A 19,443-nucleotide genomic window follows, 5' to 3' on the forward strand; every position below is an offset into this window, starting at 1 on the left:
TGGAGAAAAGGAGGCTCAGGGGAGACCTCACTCTCTACCACTACTTCAAAGGAAGCTGGAGCCGGGTGGGCATCAGTCTCCTTTCCCAAGTAACAGGACAAGAGAAAACGGCCTCATATTGCACCAGGGAAGGTTTAGAATAGGTTGGATATTAAAAAAAAATTTTTCACCTGAAAGGTTGTCAAGCACTGGACCAGGCTGCCCAGGGAAGTGGTTGAGGCCCCATCCCTAGAGGAATTTAAAAGAGATGTCGATGTGGTGCTGAGGGACACGTGCTTCTACTAATTCTCCCTCCTCCTGCCTTTCTAGCTTCTGATGTGTTTGAAAGAGGCCTTGCTGTTATGCTTTCCAGCACCTTGTCCCTCAGACAGTTTGCCACTTGTCTGCTTGGACTTTACTGTTTAGATTGCCACAATTTTGGACTCTTGTTGCTCTTACTTGGCCAAAACTTCAGCCTTATTCCACCACAAGTGAGATTTTGGGTGGGAACTAGGGACCGCTGAAGGATGAAACTGAGCAGAAGTAAGCCCTCAAAACCAGGCTGCATTCATCAGAAAGGGTGAAACAGCACAGCAGCCTGGGACTGCAAGAGAGATTGTTTCCTATATGCACTTCTCTTTGGTTTTACCAGTAACAAGTTACACACTCCTTGTCCATGCAGAAGACTAAACCAATTTAGTAGTGCAGTCTTGGGGTTAAGGAAAAAAAAAAATTAAAAAATGAGAAGGCCACTGAAGAGGAATTTCCCAGGTGGGAGGGTTGGCCTCCACAAAGTATGCTTCTAAAACATGGCACGATCCCTAAACAGTGGTGCCTGCAGCCTTCAGGAGCCATCCTGCAAGGTTCCCCCCCCCCAGGGAATCCTGCTTGAACACCTCATGCATTGAGAAGGGCACCAACGGCTGCAATGGATTTATTTCTTGGCCTACAGGAAACGAAGTGAGAAAACCCACAACACTCTGCTGCAGAAATGGGTCACTCCCAGGGGTGGGGCTGGGAGAAGCATTTATTCAGCCACACAGCAGGAACATTTCCATTGAAACAGTTTTCACACGTGCCCCCTTCCAGGGAACTGTTAAGTGCAGATGAGCAACTGATACAAGGTATTTCATAGCCACCTCACCCATCTGCCCCCTGGACTGGCTTTTTGGTTTTTCAACTTCAAAAAGATGTTTTGTAGAAAATGCTACAAGAGAACAAAAAGTGTCTAAAGTAACAGACATCACCTCCCATCTTCAGGCATCCCTTACATGAAAAAATGGATTCATCATTACAGACCTTGTTCCATTCTTTTTTTCCATTTTGGAAAACTAAGAGTCTTAAGGGTCTGGGTTTTCTTCTTCTTCACAGGAGGAGGCACCAAACACGACAGAGCAGGAGCAGTCTGCCCATTGAAGCCTTAGATAAATGTGTTGGTAAGAACATCTTCCTGCTGCTGGTGGTGCAGGGTTCCAATGCCAACTGCTGGGGCTGGTAAAGGAGGTCGACTCACAAGACGGAGCTGAAATGTGAGTTGGGAGGAAATGAGCAATGAAGCACAAGCAGAGGATCACGTCCCCAGCCCTCTGATGCCACGGGGATACCTGCTGTTAGCCACTGGGCACTGCCAGCTGGAAGTGGTGCAGGCAGTTACCTAGAGCATGGCTCCAAGGACATTACAGCACATGATCTGCCAGAGCAAATGGCAGATCTGGATTCTCCTACTCACCTCAAGCAAGTTGTTTCCTATGTGGGACCTTCCACCATCCTGTCTACTCTGGGTAAACACCAGGTAAAAGAAAGCTCCAGCCCTGCTCATCACCACTGAATAGTGCTCTAAAGAGCATAAGTAGCTTAAACTGGAGCACACATTTTGTTGAGGCATCAAGATTAGCTTTTTTTTTTTTTTTTTTTTTTTTTTAATATAAGCACCAGAGAATTTTGCATTCAAGGAGAACTTCAGACTTTATTTTAAAGACTAAAACACCTTGGGGCCACCTTACCTTAATCCCCAGCTGCTTTTCAAACCGTGGTGACACAAAGGACCATGGACCCATGTTCTGTGGTTCTTCCTGACTCCAGATGAAGGCTAAAGGAAGGATAAGGGTACATTGCAAATGCACATATTTATCTTTTCAGCAATTTATCTTTAAGTTTTTAATTTTTATCTTTTCAAGAAAAACAGTTTTTTCTTCTATGGCAACCTCCAGATTTTTTTGTCTTGGCACTGTCTTTGAGATGAAGGCTTGCCAGACTGAAATCCCTTTGCAGGTCCCAGCTTGCTGAAGTCAAACTAGAAGTATATCCACCATTAGGGTATATGCTGGGTATATTCTGCTTTCCTACTCCCGTTTTCAAAAGCTGCTTAAGGGACTGGACTGAAAAGACCAATACAAAAAATGCCCCAAATGGTTCACTCTAATTTTTAGGCAACAGATTTCATTCAGTATTTCAAAGAGCCTAGAAACACAGAGGTAAAAATCTGGCTGACCTTTTGCATGGGTGTATTTGCTCAGCTCTTGCTGTAGAGCTTCCAGGGGGAAAGGACACAGTTCTTCAAGTCTCAGAATAGCTGTGTTGTGCTGCTTCTCTCCTAGGGTCTCTCTTTGCTTTACCAAAGCATAGTAATGTTTACCAGAACAGAGCACCACCTGGGTGACACTGAAGAAAAATAAGAAAGTCTCCAGGTTTAGTGTTTTACAGAAACTCTCTGCAGAACAGTTTCACACGTTCAACAAAAACAATCATCCAAACTTTAAAGACAACTTTATGAAGCTAAACTGCTACCCTAGGCCATCTTCTCTCTTCTTTGCCTTCCCTTCCCTCCCACTCCACTAACAGCTGGCAAACTAACCTTTGGGCACAGTGTGCCAGAGCACAGAGGTCTGATTTCTTCAGTAATCCTGGGAAAGCTACTCTACAATGGGATTCATCCCTCCTAGCTTTAACTAACTAAAAATTAAACACCTAGTCAAGGCTAGTCATCTGTGTGCTCTCCGTAGAGAATGAGCCAGAGAGGGAGAGAAGTCCCTCCAGAGGACAATTCTCTCCCAGTCTGATGGAGATAGGCAAAGCCTCACAGTAATTGAAGAGGGTTTGCCTGCCTAACTTTACTGGACAAACCTCACCCTTTGTGCCTCTCCATCCCACTTAAAAACCACAAGATGCTAAAATACTTCCAGGCTTTTGATTGTGGGTGAGGATGGAAACATCCGGGATGCTGTCAGACTCGGGTACCACTGGGACAAGGATGAGACAAGAAACTTAGGAGGAAAAAAAATGAAGGCCAGAACTGTCCAGTGTGACTGAATGGGAGGAGATATGCACACACAACTTAATTTTGCTCTAACTTCACTTCATCACTTCCATCAGCTCAGGTATTCCAACATCAGAACAAAAACTCAGCATCTCTTCAGGTAACAGCTGCTCCCAGTGACTCACAGGCACGGTGCAGAATAGTGCCCGTCAGATCAGTAACTGTGGTCACAACCTCCCTGTGAGTCAATGGCTGAAAGCCTGAACACTTTACTACCAGGCACACAGATACTGTAATTACCAATAAATAAGCAGAGGAAAAGAAAAAAGTAAAACTCTTAAGACAACCACCATAAACATTTTCCTCCCTACGTCCTCTCTTTCGTATTCCCCCAAATTTGAAAGTCTTCTCATTCATATCACCTCAAACTTGAGCTGTTAGGTAGGAGAAAGGGACAGGATTTCCTTTGAGCTTCTCTAAGAAAGCAGAACTACCTTTTAGGATTTACAGAGGAGTCACCAATGACAGGTTTGAATGTTGTTCTTGGAGCCATTTCTTCAAAACTCGACACAGCAGCCTGAATGGGGAGAGCTGGAAGTTACCACATCTTGCTGCCTTTTACCCCAGGCCAGAGTTGGGGAGAGGATACTGAGAGTTTTGGTAAGTACAGAAGACACCACCTTCCTCCTCCCTCCCACTCCCACAGATAAAAGGCTGGATGGTAAGATTCTCAAGAACACTACCAGACCTAGGATCAATCCTATGTCTAGCTTATCTCCACCCAGCTTTAGTCCTCAACCTATCCTGGCCCAAACAGGCAAAGCCCATTGATTTGACCCCAAAACAGAGAGGAGGGCAGAGGAAGAACAAAGGGGAAGGGGAAGAGAACACAGAAGAGGAAAAACAGGAAAAAAAAAAGTTTTTCAGCTTACAGGGAGCCTGAGTAACACTTTGGGAGAAGCAACAATGAGAGGCTTCCTGAAGTTTCGGACCATCTGCCGCCGGAGTAAATGGAAATACTGTGCTGGGGTGGTGGGATGCACAACGGACATGTTGACCTGGTCCCCATCGACTCCCTCTTCTGAGCTGTCACACATCTGCACCAGGGGATCACAGAAAATCCTTGTCAAGAAGCCAGCGGTGAGCCAAATATGCAAGAGAGAATCCAGGCACATAAAGCATGCTGGCTAGTGTAAGAATACAAGAGCCAGACAGACACAGATTGTAAGGGAAGAACAACTTCAGAGAAGAAACAGAGTTTGCACTTAACTGGTAAGACTGTATCTGACCCCCCTCCCAGCACACTGTAACAGGCCAACAGGGCATGGCAGATCTTCTAGCAGGGGACAGGCCACAACTTCCTTCATCAGAGTGACAGCATCCCTCCAAACATGCTGCAAGCCCCTCCTGAAGCCATGACTCAGATGAAAAGGTTTTCATTTACTTACTGCACTCACAACAGCAGCTTTACTCTTTGTTTTTTTCAAATGTGCCACAGATTTACAGTGTGCTGTTTGTATGCTCTGTGTCTAGAGGACAGATCTGCAGTGGTTTGCACAAGAGGGTGGCTGCCCCTTTCCGATGCCAATCCCCAAAATGTTTTCTGTAGAAGTGCACATTAGAAGTCTGCTATTTGCAAATAAGCAATTCCATCTCACTACTGGACTCATTCTGTGGGTCAGTGACTTCACTGAGGAGCAGTGGCCAGAGAGCAACCAGCAGGCAGTACTGAAGCATGTCCTGCTAGGGCTGCTGCAGAGGGCACAGGGCCTGTGCAAGCACTGTGCAGACCTCACAGTACAAAATTTCATGTTCCCACACACCCACCTGGGCAGGCAACAGAGGTGCACCAGGAACAGGAAGCATTTATTACAATGTTCAGTTAAGAGTCTTGCACCAAAACTGCTTCCTCTCCACTTCTAGACCTACACCTTCTCTTCACAGTCCCCTTTCTTCCTCCACCTTCAGCCCACCCCTTTCCTATCTCATCACGATGGGATGACCCTGGTATGTCTCCAGCTTCTGATGTCACTAGCAGGTACACCACGAATGGGGCATTTTGCAGCCAGCCTCCCAGAGCATGAACAGCCAATGCCGTGCTGGGGGACGTGAATCTGAGAGGCTGCACCACGGGGGTACCTGTAAGAACCGCTCCATCCGGCAGGAGGAGTGCTCAGGGCCTGCACCATCGTAGCCATGGGGAAGCAGAATAACTATCCCACTCTGCAGAAGCCACTTGGCCTCACCTGAAAACACACAATGAGGAAGGAAAGAATGATTTCCACAGAATGTAAAGCCCCAAAACGTGTTATTTTGCATGAGCTACTAAGGAAAAAAGAACAGCTAACTTACACACAATTAAATACAACTCTGAGACGTGCTGCTGGCATTTACCTGCGAGACTGACGACAGTGAAACAGCACACACAGGATGACCTGAAGCTTCTGAAATTATAACTTTGGGCTTCCACAAGACATAAGCCTCCACGTGAAGCAGTGAAGCTTTTAAAACTTACCCTAAGACATCACCAGAGTATGCAAGAATCCTCTTAATTGAACTGTCCCCTCGATTAACAGGGGTCCTCAGTGGTAACTCTCTTCAGAGAGAAAAGCCCTAACCATGATTCATTGCATATTTTCTGCATACCTTGTCCTTTGGTCCTCTGCAGGTGTGACCCAGGGAGCGTCCTGTAAGCCAGTCCTAGCTAACGCAGTACTAGCCACAGGCTAGTTCCCCTGGGCTCCATCAAACCTACTGAGCTATTTAAGGGATTATAGTCAAGCCCAGAAGGTAATTCATCCCAGCCTCAAACAGCTGTCAAGGATAGGTGGCATAAAAGGGCCTCTGAATTTCCATCCATGATTACAGAGGGAATGCAGAGGCCTAACTGAGGCTAGATGCCAAAATCCTGGATGCTTACATACAAGGAATCCCACTCTAGAAATCCATCTTCACATTTTCTCAGCATGTTCCAGCTCAGAGAGGTGTTTTTGCAATTTCTGAGCACACAGAAAACATGCTAGAGTCAAACTTAGAGGCTGGTTGTGAGGCACTGTTGTAGCTTTCTTTGTCTGAAGTAATCCCTATCTCCCTTCTGTATTGCTCCAGGAATTTTTCAGATGCCTCACGAAGGAAAGGTACAGGCCCAAAAGCTATCAACTATATATACACACAGTAAAATAAATGAGATGGGGAAGAAAGGCCATTAATATAATCAACAGTCTTTCTGGAATGACTGTCTTCTGCCAAGGGTGGGGTGTCCTTCATTTTAGGTAGATCATCTTCAGAGAAAAGCTGTACAGAAGTCAGAACCACACAGGCAAGCTCACAAGACTTCTTGAGAAAACAAAATGCTTTTCTCAACATGTTGCCCTTTAAAGATTAAGGATTTTCTAAAAATGTCCTTTGTTGAAATTATTAATTTTTAAATATATTATCTCCTTGTACACTCACCTCCAGAGATGAAAGTGTCAAATATTATCTGGGCTCCATTAAAGAAGTCTCCAAACTGAGCTTCCCAAATTGGCAGTAACTTAGGGCTCTCAATACTCATTCCATATTCAAAACCAAGCACAGCTTCTTCAGACAAGGGACTGTTACTCACCTAACAAAAGGAAAGTGTTGGGAGGGGTGGGTGAGGAAGAAGACAACCCAGGGTTACAACCCTCTGGAACCAGGCACACCAGTGCTAGGCACACACTGAGGACATGCACTCCTAAAGGCAATCAACAGTCATCTCATTTTTGCTTTGGACTGAAGACAGTGAGGGGGTAAGAATAATAGCTGATCTCTCAAGGAAAAGCAAAACCCCTTGTTAAATTTGTAACAAGGGTAACCACAAGGAACGGAGGTGCCCGGACAGTTTTTGTGTCTCTGTATCTGTATTCTTGTCAGAACATACAGGCTCATGTGTCTCAGCAGCTTTAAAATAGGCATTCTGTTTGGGCACAACGTGAAGAAGGTTGTCTTGCGGACCACAGAACCTACCTCTAAGAAACCTTTCTGGTCTGGGGACATGTGATTCAGAGGAATGTAGGTATCATCTGTCTCTTGGCAAACCAGCATCGCGTGTCGCTGGCTAAAGGTTCCTCTGCCAACATCTTGTCCACTTAGTCTGATATTAAACCCTTGCCAAGCAACAAAAAAACAGTGGATTAGCAAGTCACGCAAAAATAAAACATGCTGGACAACAACTCCCCACTTCTAAAATATTATATCCCTTGTTATGTCTCTTCTTGGATTTCCCCCCACCAGCAACATCAAATCTGAGCTGGAACTCTTAACCACCAGCAGCTCCAACTCACAAGCAGAGATGCTCAGACATTTCTCTTTTCTCCTCTGTGCAGCAAATTTACTGATGCCTGCTGCAAAAAGTGTGCATTCTCCATCACAGGTGAATGGAGAGATGAATTCAGGCTAGAGAGGAAGGAAAAGAAACAGTAGCACAAAGCTACACTCTAGAAGTATTTGGGAGGCCCCTCTGATGTCAGCTGCATTGCTCATATTGCTCACGTGCTTAGCTGGTTTTGAATGTTTTTGGGGAGTGAGAGGGAGCAACAACCCTTTGAAGACATTTAGTACTCCATCTGCAAGTAGTAATGACATACAGGGTTCATATTTACCTTCTCCTAGTACAATGCAAATGCAAATTCTCAAATTCATTCCCTCTATCCATCTTTAGACTTAGAAAAAACTAAGAAGTGTCATGTTATACCTTAATGACATCAAAGCAAAAATGTTACTGCCTGATGCCGAGTTGCCTCTTACCTTGGCTCAGAAGGGAACCAAAGGCTAAAGCTTCAGCTGTTGCCCAGTCCAGCTTTTTTCCTTCCTCCATTTTTTGAACCCTTGACTAAACAAGTGGACAACAAGGGAAAGTTACTGTTTTGCCTTTTTCCATCTGTAGCTCTTTTGGTGGCACAAATCAACATTGGAAGCTAGATAAATAAACAAAACACTACAGAGAGAAATGCTACATTCCTGTAGCCAGCTCAGGTTGGTTTGGAATACAAACAGTCTTATTTCATCATATCCTGAAGGAGGTTGCCCTGAGGACCATAGAACCATGGATGACCCATGTGTTCACTCACCAGTCAACAGATTGTGGACTGACAGATCCTAGTCTGAAAATACTAAAAATCTGAGCACAGCACAGATCGTACTCTTGACAGACTTTTGGTTTGTCTGGTTAACAGTGGGGAAAGATATCAAGCATAATTATTTCAGTCTCCAGAATTCCCCCCTGTTCTGGCCTGCAGAACTGCAGACAAATGATCATACCCAGCTGTGGTGTTCTTGCCTTGGGCTGGGAAGACAAGAATATCAGTCTTCTGAAATATTCAGCTCATGGCCTCTCTACGGCTGCCAACCAGACATCTGCACACAGTCATCATTCATCAAAAGGAAATGTTGACAAATCCAAACCAATCCAATTACTGCACACAGACTTATGAGCTATCAAAACCTGACTGCCAAACATGGCCACATGTGCACGCTCATGTTTATATATAAAGCATGAACACTCACTAGTGGCTTTAGGACCCGTGTATGCTGTCACCAAGTTCCTAATTCATTCTCTCACAAAGTACTCACTATAATCATAAAGTAGTTAAATGAGAGTAATTTATCATAATAGTTTATGCTATATGTAAGAATAATAGACTGTATTCTCTACAAACTTTTTTCTCATTGCAACAAAATATTGTTGACATAACAAAATGAAGTATATGGTCAGATCTGGGGGAGAAGATATGTCCTTCAAAACTGGAGGAAAAATGGCACAAGCTCAGCCTCTAAAAGGAGCAAGCTGTGTTTCCTCTAGAATGCTACACTGTTCTCCAACTGGCAGCCTTGGTGTGTTTAGTTATTCCTGTAACAGGTCATATCTCTGAGCAACTAGCAGCACCCTTAAGCTCTACTGACCTGTGCGTAGGTCTTCAGAAGATGGCTGTGCATCTGGAGCTCTTCAGGCACCTCCACAGACTTAACTCCAATGAACTGCAGAAGTGGCACAGGCATACCTGTGTCCCAAGTGGTGATTCTGGCAGAAGGCTCAACGAAGCCTTTCCAGTGACCCTGCAGGTTGGTCGGGGGTGGACTATACACAGTCACGTTGGCAAGATGATCATTCAGTTTAGAATAGTATGTTGTCTTTATCTCAGATACTTCAGCCTCAGTCATGAGCCCGGCCGCTATTAGATGTTCTGCATATGTGTCTGGGATACTCTTACGGGACCTGTCAGGGAGGGAATCAAACCCAGCAGACACTGAGCCTGAAAACCACATCACTGCAGGGCATGGCAATACCACCTTACTGCTGTCAGGTACCACAGGAAACTAAAACAACACCCTGGTGCATTGCACTCATTTACATCACGTTTGCTTTCCTGGCACTTCCAGAAAGATAGTAATTCTCTCAGACATGTGCTTTACAGCCCTCTTTTTTTTTTTAAAAAAAAAAAGTGCCTATAGTTGCCAGTTACAGGTAAAAGCAATTAAAAACCCCCTTGCAGTTAGACTGACTCTTTGCTGTCGTGTGTATTTTCTTCAGGTAAGCTGCCAGGAGGGTTTCAGTATTAGCCACAAACCAAGCCATCCATTTCCTAAATGCTTCACCTAAAGTAGCAGAATTCATGGGCCAGTGAATTTTTATGTGTATTTTTTCTTTGGGGGTGGGGATGGAATCTGAATACATTTAAATGGTCAAAAAGTTGAGTCCCCATTGGAACCAGCAGGACCAGGCAAAGAGAGACAAACGCTCTCATGGCTTCCTGGCCGTTCTCCCACATTATCTATGCTTCCCTCTGGCACACAGAAGACAACTTTGCCTTCTGATTACTAGTGATTGTGAGTTTGAAATCCAAGGGCTAAGTGCAAGCCGCATATTCAAGGAATAACACTAGTGGCTACCTTCATTAATATCTCATCATCAGACTCACACCTTAGTCAAGGCCTGCTAACAGTGTAGCTGCACTTACATAAAGATTTGCTGGCACAGCAAAGGATCTTCAATATGCAGAGACTTCTACGACAGCAGCAGGCAATACTGAGTTGGTGTAGACACAAGCCCATTTTGGGTTCCCCCCCCAGGTGGTGTTACCCTTACCTGATGATTTTGTACATGCTGGGGTTGGTGAAGAAGGGCTCATCGAGCTCATTGTGACCCCACTGCCTGTAGCACAGCAGGTCCACGATGACGTCCCTGCGGAAGTGGCGCTGGTACTCCACAGCCAGACGCGCGGCACGCACCACCTCCTCAGGGTCATCCCCGTTCACGTGGATAACCGCACACCCAACGCTTTTACCTGCCCGGGGACCCAACACACGGCAGCAATCACACCCTGCCCCTTCCAAAGAAAGCAGCACACACCTGCTCTGCTGAAAACGACAGAGAGCTCGTGTGAAGTACCCTGACAAAAGCAAACCTACAGAGGATGCTCTGTGTGATGAGAGCTGGGGTAAGGAGCAGGAGTCTTCCCCAAGAGAAAGTGCAATTTGCCCAACCTGTTGTTTGTCACAGGTTGAGCACAACTTCTTTACCAGCACTGAATTCCCAGAGGACATTCTGTGCACACTTCCTGCATTTTATTCATCTACCTGGCAATCTGTGGGGAACGGGAGAGATTTATTTGATGGCTTCTCTTTCAAACAACAACTGAGATTTGATTCCTTCTTATCCTAAGCTATCACTGCAGTGAATTCATACAGGCCAGAAACAACCTTCTCCTTTGTTAGTCGTCATCCTACCCACTCCTCCTCCAGGCAGAAAGGTCTCTCCACTAGAGAAACCACTGCAGAATTCAAATGTCTTAACACTTGCTCTCTCCTGCATGACAATTTGTCTGCAAATCTTCCCAGCAACTGAGTGCTCCTCCTATGCTTTATCTGCCCAAATTCTGGGAAATTTAGATACTTGAGCCACTCCCGACCCAGATCAAGTTTCCCTCCCTAGCAAAATCCTGAAGCTCAAATGGGTAATAACCCACCCTCCTCACTAACTAGGTAAGAAGAAAGGAAAACTAAGGATGGAAGATAAAACAAACAAAACACACACACATAAAAAAAAAACAACAATCCACAACACAAAACCAGCCCAGGGAAAAATTACTAATATAGCAACATATACTATCTACCTTATCAGATTTAATAAATCTACTTGTTTAGTTTGATGAAGCCATAAGATAAACACAAACACTTGATGTTAAGTCCTAAAAACATATATTAGTATATTTTTAAGTATAGGAGACATACACACGGGACTTAACTACTATGTCTCTGATTTTTCTGGTTATAATACACCCGTTTGTCATTAAGAAAGATCAGTTGAAAATAAAAGCCTTCTAGTTTAATTTGAGAAATGTCATGAGCCTCATCTTTCAACAACAAAACAGAAAAATGAAGGAGTATCTGACTTATAAATCTTGCTCAGGAAACACAGTGGGATGATTTTGATTAAATCTAACCAGACACATTTAAAATACGTTATACACTCCATCACAATACATTTTTAAAAGCTGTCACTGACATGGCAGAGATTGAATGAGTTCTAAAAGACTTCATAGTAATCTTGCAAATATTTTATAACATCCTGTAAAAATGTGACAAGATTTTCCCCAGGTATTTAGTCTTTGCCATAAAGCAGATGGGGGAGGGCACATTTTTAGCATCTGAATTTTTGGTAGTAGGAGATAATAATCAATAATAATTTTAATTTCTACTCTAGCATGAAAATGGAGGTAAAACACTCTAACTCCCTCGTTGGTAGGCACTTGTTATAAAAGGCCCATAGCTTAACAAATACAATGAAGTTAAAAAAAAAAAATAAATCCTTTCTGACAAAACAGACAACTTTCTTCTCATCCAACTGTACATACCAATATCACTGCAGTACAGAGATGATCTTCCTCGCTCTGGAGGAGTGGTGTAGCCCAGCTGGTTATTAACAATCAAGTGGATGCTCCCTCCAACTCTGAAATGTGGTAGATTAGAGAGGGTCAGTGTTTCAGGAACAATCCCTTGCCCAGAGAAAGCAGCATCGCCATGAACCTGTATTAGGGAAGAAGATGGAAAAGTCTCATTAGAAAACACTAGAGGAACAGCAAAATCAGCCCCATAAGTCATTAAGGGAGACCTTTTAAACCAAGGCGGTAGAACAGATATTGTTTCAGCCAGATCCATTTCTCAACCCCTTTCAGACCACTGTTTTCATGATTTGAGAGTTTATATAGTCTTATCACTAATACATGGCCAGAGCAGCCAACACCTGTACATGACTGCCTGATGTAACCTCTACCTGGAACTGACCCATCAACCCACCAGTGTGGGGTGACTGCAAGTGTCACAGGAACAGCAAAGCTGCACCTGTCAGCAGCAAGTCACTGTCCACTGAGCAAAAGGAAACCACCACAGCATTCTCTGCATGCTGGTGAAGTGGGACTTACACCTACTCCCACTTTACCAGAGACAAGAATAGACACAACAGGAAAAAAAGGTGGAAAAGAACTGAATGGAAGTGCTTAATAGCAAATAAAAGCTTTCAGAAGGAAGTAAAACCTAAGTTCTCAGCTACATTTCAAAACTCCAAATAAATGTCACAAATAAAAAAGAAGATTGGAAGGGAAGGGGAAACTCCTGCAATATCCAACCTAGGTTTCCAAAAAGGCTAGAGATACTAGGATGAGTTTCATCTAGCATGTCAATGTCTAGAAGCTAGAGATTGTTCTCCATTGATGAGTATGATCAGAGATTCCTCAGGATACAGATCCAACCCTCTGCAGACTGATGTAGCTCCTGACTGAAACCCTTTGCCAGGTATGCTTCCTAGTTATGGGGTAATGGCTGCAAGCCTTAGGAGACTTTTGGAGGTGCAAGGACACCTGGAAGAGAGTAGAAGTGCAATCAGCCAGTGAAGTGGCAGCACCAGGTTTTACACAGTTCTAAAGGCATTACAGAAGAACAAAGTTAACTACTGCAAGGGAGACAACACAGCATCCCCACTCTATCCCTCACCATGCTACACTTGTTCCTGAAGCGTCAGGTTTTCACCTTTGCCTTCTGGTTTCTTCTGCTGCCTAAGAAGACTATATATCTTGGTGACACCATCTGAGTGAAGACCCTAGAACATCTGAAAGAACTTTATGGTGTTTCTGTGATTCTGTGTCTTCAGTACAACCCAAAGCATTAAAGCCTACAGTGTTACCATCCAACTACACAAGACTCTTTCTATGCATCTCATACCCCAGAGGATTCAATTCCTGTGGTGGAGGTAGGATTTCACTCATTCCTGCACAAAACTGGAAACAGTTTTTGCTAGCACATGTTTTTTCTGGGCAGAATTAGCAAAGAATATAAAAGCAAGGTGACCATGAAGTTTAATTCATCAAATGGAGACCCTGACAGCAGAACATCAAATGTGAAATTTAATTCAGGAAGACCTTATTCTCAGATTTTAGTTTAAATCATAAACACCAGCAGTTGCCTGATGTCCAGGAAGTGGAGTTAAGGTAAATGAGAAGGTACAAACAAGCCACTCTCCAGCAGAGATGGACAGTCAAGCATTGCAGAAGGGTCCACAGTAGTTAACCAAGAAGTGTTTTATAGTTTTTGTATATTCCAAGCACATTTAAGTTCCAGAAAAGATCTTCAGACCTTGGACAAATGACACTGACACCTCAGCTGATCTTTACTCTTTTTCCACTCAAGCTCTGTCACTCAGGCCAGTGGAAGAATAGAACAAATGTCAGCGGAAACCTCAATTCAGAGTTTCTACACTTACATTTCTTGAGAGAAATCACTATGAAAACAAAGTCCAAGCAGAAATGTCCAAAACAGGATTCTGAAAGAGGAGGCATCTGCTCTGGCCTCTTTCTTCTCAATTAGCTGAATGAGAGCAGTTTACAGTCACAGCTATAAAAATTCACCTTTTTTTAATCTAACTCACAGACCTCTTAAGGACACAACCAAGAGTAGTGACATTCACATTACATGAAGCATTTTCTTTCTTTTGGCAATACTTTGAGTCAGTTTACTGACACAGAGGTGGCTAGCTCAGAGTTAAACATTCTTCTCTTCTCAAACCCCAAAAAGTTAATTTTTTCTTGCATAGGAAGGGTCCATTTATGTTGATGAATCTTTGTTTAAATAGTCTTAGTAGTTTCATTACTACCCGTTGAAGATCTAACATTATGAGACAGACTCCAGAAGCAGTAATATCAAACTGACATAACTGCACTGAAAGATGAGAAGATGCATTGGACAACAAATTCCTACACTTGCATGCCCCAAAGCCTTTTTTCTAAATAGGAAAATAAGAACCCAAACTTGCTTCCAGTTTTCTCAATATTTCATATTCTCCTTTATTCTTTTTCTCAGTATCCACAGCCTTCCAGAGGGAGGCAAGACATTTAACTGAAATACATTTTCACTGCCACTTATAACTTCCTTCCTGTTTATTGTACTTCACAGAAGAACAGCTCTGCCCCAACTCGTCTTTACTCCTGGCTTTAAAAATGTTTACAAGACTGATTCACTTGTATTGCCAACTTGAATACGATGCAAAAACCAAAAATCTATCAAGGAACCTCCACAGCTATAAATGACAGTTCAAGGAGTCAAAAAATTCCAGCAGACTCTTCAACAGCACCACGATGACAAAATTCTAAATCCTTTATATTTTACAACCTTGCTGACAGCTCTTCTCCAAACCCATTTAATGTGCAAGAAGGCTGACAGTGGTGGTTTAAATGTAAGAGAGGTCTGTGAGGAAAGGCTCACATGGCTCTCAATGCAGAGTATTATTGAAATACAGGAAGGTATCAGAATGGGTTAATTAGAAATCTTGGAATTGGAATTGTCTAAATGCCAATTCCATCACACGTCACCTGGAAATCTTCCTTGCCCTTCTCTTTCTCCATAAAGAGGATTTCAGTTCTTGATATTGTACATTAGTTCAGTTTTGTCTGATATTTCTATATACACCACTTCTGTTCACATGCTAGGCCAGGAAGTCTTACAACGATCAGTAACAAATTGTGAGCAGAATACCTGCAGGCAAATAACTTTGTCCCCAGGCTGTGCGGAGCTCTCTGGGGAATAATCTCCATCCAGCAGAGTCTGTTGCCTCCCTCGTGTCTTGCCCACGGCCACTGGATTGACTGCTTCTAAGTGTGAGGGGTTAGGCAGCAAGGTGACATGCACGGGCCTGTGGGAACCGAAGTCGAGATCTACAGAAGATGTCAGGTGGGAGAGAACATCCCCAATGGCTGCTGAATTCTCTGGAAACTCACTCAAACCACGCATCTTACGGAACATGAGCTGCATGGAAACAGATTAGGTTAAAACCCCTTTCTGAATCATTGACACATTGAAAGAAAAATATTTACAGAACTGTACTGTCTCCTACTCCTGAAACTGCAAGGATGTTTCTGATAACAGCACATAAAATGCTTCATCAGAGTTCTTTCAACAGTCTCCTGCTAATACTGAAAGGAGGGGAAAACTCTCTCACAGAAGTAAGGTTTTTATTGCTCCAGCATTTGCAACATGACAGACTTCTAGGGTTTTATTTTACTGCAGATAAACCCAGCACAGAGATGAAAAACCTCTTACCTCAGGTGGAAGCTGAAGTAAACCCGTGAGCAGATTAAGTCTTCCACGATGAGGCATTCCAAGAATGATGTCTGTCACACCACTGTATGCACACATCTTGAACAACTCATGGAAGAAACCCATCATGCTCTCTGCTCCTTCACCACCATACCGCTTCACTGTGGCAAACTTTGTGGCTAAGAAGTGATCAAACTCCTATTAAAAACAGGAGCATTTCAGTATTAGGCTATTTTAAGCAGCAGTCTTCTGCTTATAAAATTGAAATCTTAATTTATGTTTGTACCTTTAAGGCATACAAACCTAAGCACCCCCATTGAAAGTCTCAGCTCATTCTCTACCCACACAGTCTAAGTCCAGAAACTATGATGATTACACAAAATCAGCTCTTATCTCCTCTGAAGCAGGAAAATGTTGGACTGAAGGCCAAATGCTCTCTAACGTGGACAGAGATGTATGAAGAAATGTAACACCAAGAGCAATTTACAAATTCCTTGATAGTTTATCTATTTTAGTTGGAAATTAAGGAATGGTGCTCTTTTACATTACAAACCTTAACTGTCCTGAGACGCTAAGTGCTAGAGAAGCACATAGTTTCATTTTGATTACTACTTGACACAGTCCTAAGTACCTAGGTAGAAGAATGCTTGAGAGAAGAAAACTAAATCAATCTGCATTTACTTCATTTTCCTCTCACTCCTCCCACTTCATTCACCTACTCCTAGACAGCTTTCACAAGTGACAATGTTTTGGAAGCCCTGGAAGTATCTGTAGTGTTTTGCAACTGAAGACTGAAAATAAACAAAGCCTGTAACTGAGAAGGAAAGGCTGAGAAGCACAGCCAAAGATCTGAGCCAACTGCTGAACACCTTCGAGTTAGCAACATTTAGTTCTAAAGAATAAACTGTACAAAACCGATCACACATAGGAGCAGTTTTGCCTGTCAGGGTTAAATTCTACACTCTAAGTATAGTTCTGGTCATACTGAAATCAAAATAAGGTCCAGCAGGGTCCAGCTTTCAACCTCCTGTGTCACTGTTAAATGCCTCCAACTGCCAAACAGGCAAGAAAAACAGAAATGTGGTTTATGCTTCTGTTTAGTCATTGATAAACGTTGCATTTAACACTCCTTCCACTTCTCACTGCAATGAGATTCCTGCATTTGTGTATTCACTTTTTCAAGCAAAACCTTGTACTTCTTTCTCTTGCACACTGTCAAGGCCTCTCAGGATAGCGATTTTTCCTTTTCCTGCATGGATGATGTCTGGAGCAGCAAAGGGTTTATGACAGACTCTACAACTGTATCACAGTCCAACAACAGTGAACAAGGTACCTGTGACTCCAACATCAGTTTGCACAAGTGCTTCTTCTCTTCAGGTGTAAATGCTTCTTGTTTTAGCTCTTCAAACCTTTTAGCAAACCATTCTCTCTCCTCCAAAGTTGGAAGCTGGCTTGTTTCTATGGAAATATGCCCACAGTATATGTGGTCAAGGTAAGCCAACACATCCTCTAGGGAAGCCTCTTCTTTTCCCATGTTCAGAAGACCTGGTGGGAAATTAAATGTTATCAGCCACTTTTGGGTTGAAGGGGGAAGCATTAAGATCTAAACTGTTGTCTCGCAACCACATTTTAAGAGCACAAATTCATCTTTTGTCTGCTTTTCCTTCATTTAAAGACAAAACTCAAGAATGTTTTTTATAAGCACACTTCAGTCTTACTGATGTGAGAGTCTCACACTTCTCTGTAAGGCACTCAGAATACCTTTCTGAAAGAGTTTACCATGAATTACACAAAGTCACTGTCTTTGTGACTCAGGCTAGCACTTGCTATGTTGTGGCTCAGAGAGATGAGCTCCAATCCCAGCTGCATCACAAGCAGATAAGATCTGTTTTGCAGGCAGAGAAAAGAAAGCACAGCGAGAGACGCTCCTTGGTTTAAGGCCACAGCTAGAGCCTAAGAGATTCAAGAAAAGACAAGTCCTGACTTCTAGCCCAGTGCTCTGGCAGCTTCACTAAGTTAAGTATTACAGTAAATCAAGGAATGCTACAGCAACACAATAAATTAATGCATAAGCCCAGTAGTTTTAAGAACAAGAGAAAAATGTCATGATTTCCAAAGATGCTGGAAGGTAGCCACTCACTACAAGGTGATTTCTGCCACAAACACAGAAGTAGGCCGAACTTAATTTTCCATCCAACAGTTCATTACTGATTGAACTGCCACTCAATATTTGGCTCTTACACAGCAGACACAGCCTCTCAATAAAGCACTCATGAAGACAACTTGCTGTGATTAGGCTGAAGACTTACCTGTAGTAATGAGAGGCCCTTGAAGAACTTCTGTCAACTCCTGGATTTCGGGTACCATGGTCATAACAGCTTGGCCAGCAAACAGTGGGTTTATCTTGGCTGCTTTGTGGCCATGTTCAGCATATGCAGTTACTAAACGAGCAAGAGCATGGTCAACTAAAAGTGAAAAGAAAGCAGAACAGATTACTGCATCTGTGCTCATATTTAATCCATCTACAGCATCAACAAAGGAATATTCTGTCTATTGATAATCATCAAGGCTGTCTGCAAAGGTAAATTTTCCAAGCAGTTGTTTTCACCCTATCACCCCACACCATCTCCCATCACCCAACTCCTAAATCTTCTCACGAGTCAAATTCTCAAGCAAGTACACTCCAGATTTCTCCCATGGCTCCCCTCAAAGTTAGGCTCCTATAAATAAATTCAAAACTGTTTCATTTTGCTTTAAATCTCATTAAAACAACGGGTATATCCAACTTGAGAATGTCACAGTGACAGAATGCAAAAATGTTAATTCCTCAGCCAACTCAAATCACACCACTTGTGCTTCCCTGTTCCTTGCTGGAATGACAGAAGATGGATTTGAAAGTCTCTCGAGAAGGAGACTCCACAACCTCCCTGGGTAGCCTGGTCCAGGGATCTGGAATCCTCACAGGAAAGTAGTTTTTCCTCACATTTAGATGGAACTTCTTGGGTTCCAGTTTGTTTGCTGCCCCTTGTCCTGTCACTGGGCAATACTGAAATTAATCTGGCCCCATCGTCTTGACACCCACCCTTTAGGTACTTTATAAGCATGGATGAGATCCCCTCTCAGTCTTCTCTTCTCCAGGCTAAACAGCCCCAGGTCTCAGCCTTTCCTCATCAGAGAGATGCTCCAGACCCCTCGTCATCTTTGTAGCCCTCCATTAGACTCTTTCCAGTAGTTCCCTGTCTGTCCTGACAGGGAGAGAAAACTAGAGGAACTGGGGAGCCCAGAACTGGACCCAGTACTCCAGATGTGACCCCACCAGGGCAGAGCAGAGGGTGCGGAAAACCTCCCTCAACCTGCTGGTCACACTCTTCTTCATGCACTCGAGACCATTGGCCTTCTTGGCCAGGGGAGCACACTGCTGGCTCATGGTTAACTTGTTGTCCAACGTAACATTAAAATATATTAACCCTTTCCTTGCTTAACAAGGAAGCTACTCAGCGGTGGGACTCTGTGCCCGGAGCTCCCATAGCCGTTTCCCTCCTGCCTCTGCCCCGCGGACACAAAACATACGGAGCCTCAGATCGACGCTTCAACGCGCTCGGACT

At 43.5% G+C, this 19,443-nt stretch overlaps 1 protein-coding gene across 1 annotated transcript; it reads right to left on the minus strand.

Moving 5' to 3' along the window:
• Positions 1 to 1,050: 1,050 nt before the first annotated feature.
• DHTKD1 (dehydrogenase E1 and transketolase domain containing 1) lies at positions 1,051 to 18,303 on the minus strand (the record flags this gene model as incomplete). The annotated part of the gene is made up of 16 exons (XM_008946105.1): positions 1,051 to 1,501; positions 1,983 to 2,068; positions 2,471 to 2,640; positions 3,730 to 3,812; positions 4,168 to 4,332; positions 5,375 to 5,481; positions 6,689 to 6,839; positions 7,223 to 7,362; positions 8,003 to 8,087; positions 9,158 to 9,470; positions 10,341 to 10,539; positions 12,109 to 12,280; positions 15,278 to 15,547; positions 15,842 to 16,036; positions 17,172 to 17,383; positions 18,148 to 18,303. Coding segments are annotated over 16 exons (2,606 nt in total), but the record flags the coding sequence as incomplete, so codon positions are not given.
• Between the last annotated feature and the right edge of the window lie 1,140 nt (positions 18,304 to 19,443).

This window comes from Merops nubicus, unplaced genomic scaffold, assembly GCF_000691845.1.
Source record: "Merops nubicus isolate BGI_N331 unplaced genomic scaffold, ASM69184v1 scaffold24518, whole genome shotgun sequence".
Taxonomy (NCBI): Eukaryota; Metazoa; Chordata; class Aves; order Coraciiformes; family Meropidae; genus Merops; species Merops nubicus.